The sequence below is a fragment of the Anopheles aquasalis genome, chromosome 2 (genome assembly GCF_943734665.1).
Source record: "Anopheles aquasalis chromosome 2, idAnoAquaMG_Q_19, whole genome shotgun sequence".
Lineage (NCBI taxonomy): Eukaryota > Metazoa > Arthropoda > Insecta > Diptera > Culicidae > Anopheles > Anopheles aquasalis.
In genome coordinates this window covers 53,713,147-53,715,112 of record NC_064877.1, presented here as the reverse complement: position 1 = coordinate 53,715,112, position 1,966 = coordinate 53,713,147, and the positions used below count along the sequence as shown (strand labels likewise).

Sequence of the window (1,966 nt, the reverse complement as noted above, 5' to 3'; positions counted from 1 at the left end):
GGTCGTTCTTGCTTGTGCGTTGTGCAGCCTGGCGGACTGGCGCCCTGGGATTAAACCGAAACCGAAAACCGGCAAACAAAAATGCGACCAGGACTGCGTTCTTCACCTTTTGGCTGGCAGCGAGGTGGTTGTTTACTTGCTCGTGTTCGCTTCCAATAAACTCCTTCTACCGTACGCCCGCCTCAAGCCCAGTGTGAAAAGGAGCCTCCGCAGAGTGAGTGAGGAAGGCTCCGCTTGCGCTCATGGTTGACGTGAGGCGATGCAAGGACGGCCGGGTTCAGCAAAGTGGCCGGTAATTACTATGCCCGGGGAGTGGAGGATCGCGTAAATCCGGAAAGTGCAACCCCCGATGGCCGTTCATCGTTCTAAGTGGATTTGTTAAATTTGGTTCGTTTAGCTTGTGCGTGTGTTTGTGTGCCTGTGCATGTGTGTACGGTTGTGAGTGTTGCCAGCGTGTTTCACCAAAGGATCCAAGCATCCTTTGCAAACTTCCCGAGCGTATCCCGTGAATACCGTGAAGTCTCTGCGGTGATAACAGTGATCCCATCGTTCGGGCTGAATCGACACAGAAGTTGGTTCTCGGTTCCTTTAGTTCGGTCTGATTGGAGGACGCCGCAAGCGTTCGTTCGTTCGGCTTTGTGCGTGCGTGTCGCGTGTGTTCGTCGCGATTGAACGTAAATCAAAACAATAACAAAGTCGTCGGGGAATGTGTCAAGAGTTGTTGCTCTGAAGTGATTTCGCTGAGGTTAACGACGGTGAAGCGATCTTTCTTGGATCACCCCTCGTCCCGGGGGTCGTGGCCATCGAGAGATGATAATTTCAGGCGATTACTCGACAGGGTTCACGTTGCACGGTATGAGTCCTCGTCAGCAGCGAAGAGCATAGCGCTGAGAAAGAAGCACCGAACGGACGAACGCACGAAAAGCGCACAGTATTTAGCGGTGAAGGGGGGCGCAGAGGCCCCTACACGAACATGCCACATCAGTACGGTATCCCGGGCTATGGTCAGGCCCCTCCAAGCCCTCCGTCGCACCACGGTGGAGCCCTGTTGCCGCGATTAGGTGGCGGTGGTGGAGCAGTCATACCGGTAGGAACCACGAACAACAGTGCCGGCGGAATGGCGCCGACATCCGGCTCGACAGCGGCCTCACCCATCTTCCGGAGCCAGATCGAGGAACGACGGTTAACGCGCGAGGCAATGGAAAAGTATCTGCGCGATCGCAACAACATGGTCATTGTCATACTGCATGCGAAGGTAATTATTGCTTTCCTTGAAACTAGTCCGATGTCCCCCTGTTGAATGAAATGACCCTTTAGCAACCTCTTTTCGCCCTCGGTCACTCGTCCAACAGCCACCTGATTTCGGGTCATATTTTCATCATCTCCCAAGCGGGTCCCACTTCCGCACATTCCGTGTACCGCTAATCACTTGATTGTTTCTGGTTTCACTCCGCCGAACCCTCCACGAACTTTCGGCGATCACGAAGCGATGAGTTGTTTTTAATGATTTTTCGTTTGTTTTGTCATCAACACACTGGGGCTTCGTGTCCGAACATCAAATCTTTTCCCAAGCTGCTCCCACGGTTGTCGCATCTTTCTTCGGTTTCGGTAGTTTCGATGGAAGACATTCCCTGTGATTGGATAAAGAACACAATAGAAAGGCTTTTGGCTGCTTTAGAGGTTCATGCTGCGTGAGGCTATTAATCATAGAGCATGATGAGCAGACGTACGCACTTGGGGCTCGGACCACTCGGATGCAACTACCTGATTGTTGACCAAAAAAACCAGTTGCCACTAACAACCGAGGAAAATGTGAAATCATAGATTGTTCTCACCATCGGTTGGCTCATCGATCCGGACAGACGGTGGCAGTAAAATTATGTCGCGGATATTACCCAACGATCCCGTTATTGCTGAATGATTGGCATCAATGATGATGCTGACATGTTCGATCCAAATCTGATGC

General features: G+C 51.9%; 1 protein-coding gene across 2 annotated transcripts in view; it reads left to right on the top strand.

The window, feature by feature from the left end:
- Positions 1-1,966, top strand: part of LOC126570457 (suppressor of hairless protein) — a 12,632-nt gene continuing 10,666 nt past the window's right edge. For both annotated transcript variants that reach the window (XM_050228217.1, XM_050228218.1), the window contains exon 1: positions 1-1,255. In XM_050228217.1, coding sequence (XP_050084174.1) covers positions 974-1,255 — 282 coding nt within the window. In that variant the 5' untranslated portion in view covers positions 1-973. The remainder of the gene's footprint in view (positions 1,256-1,966) is intronic.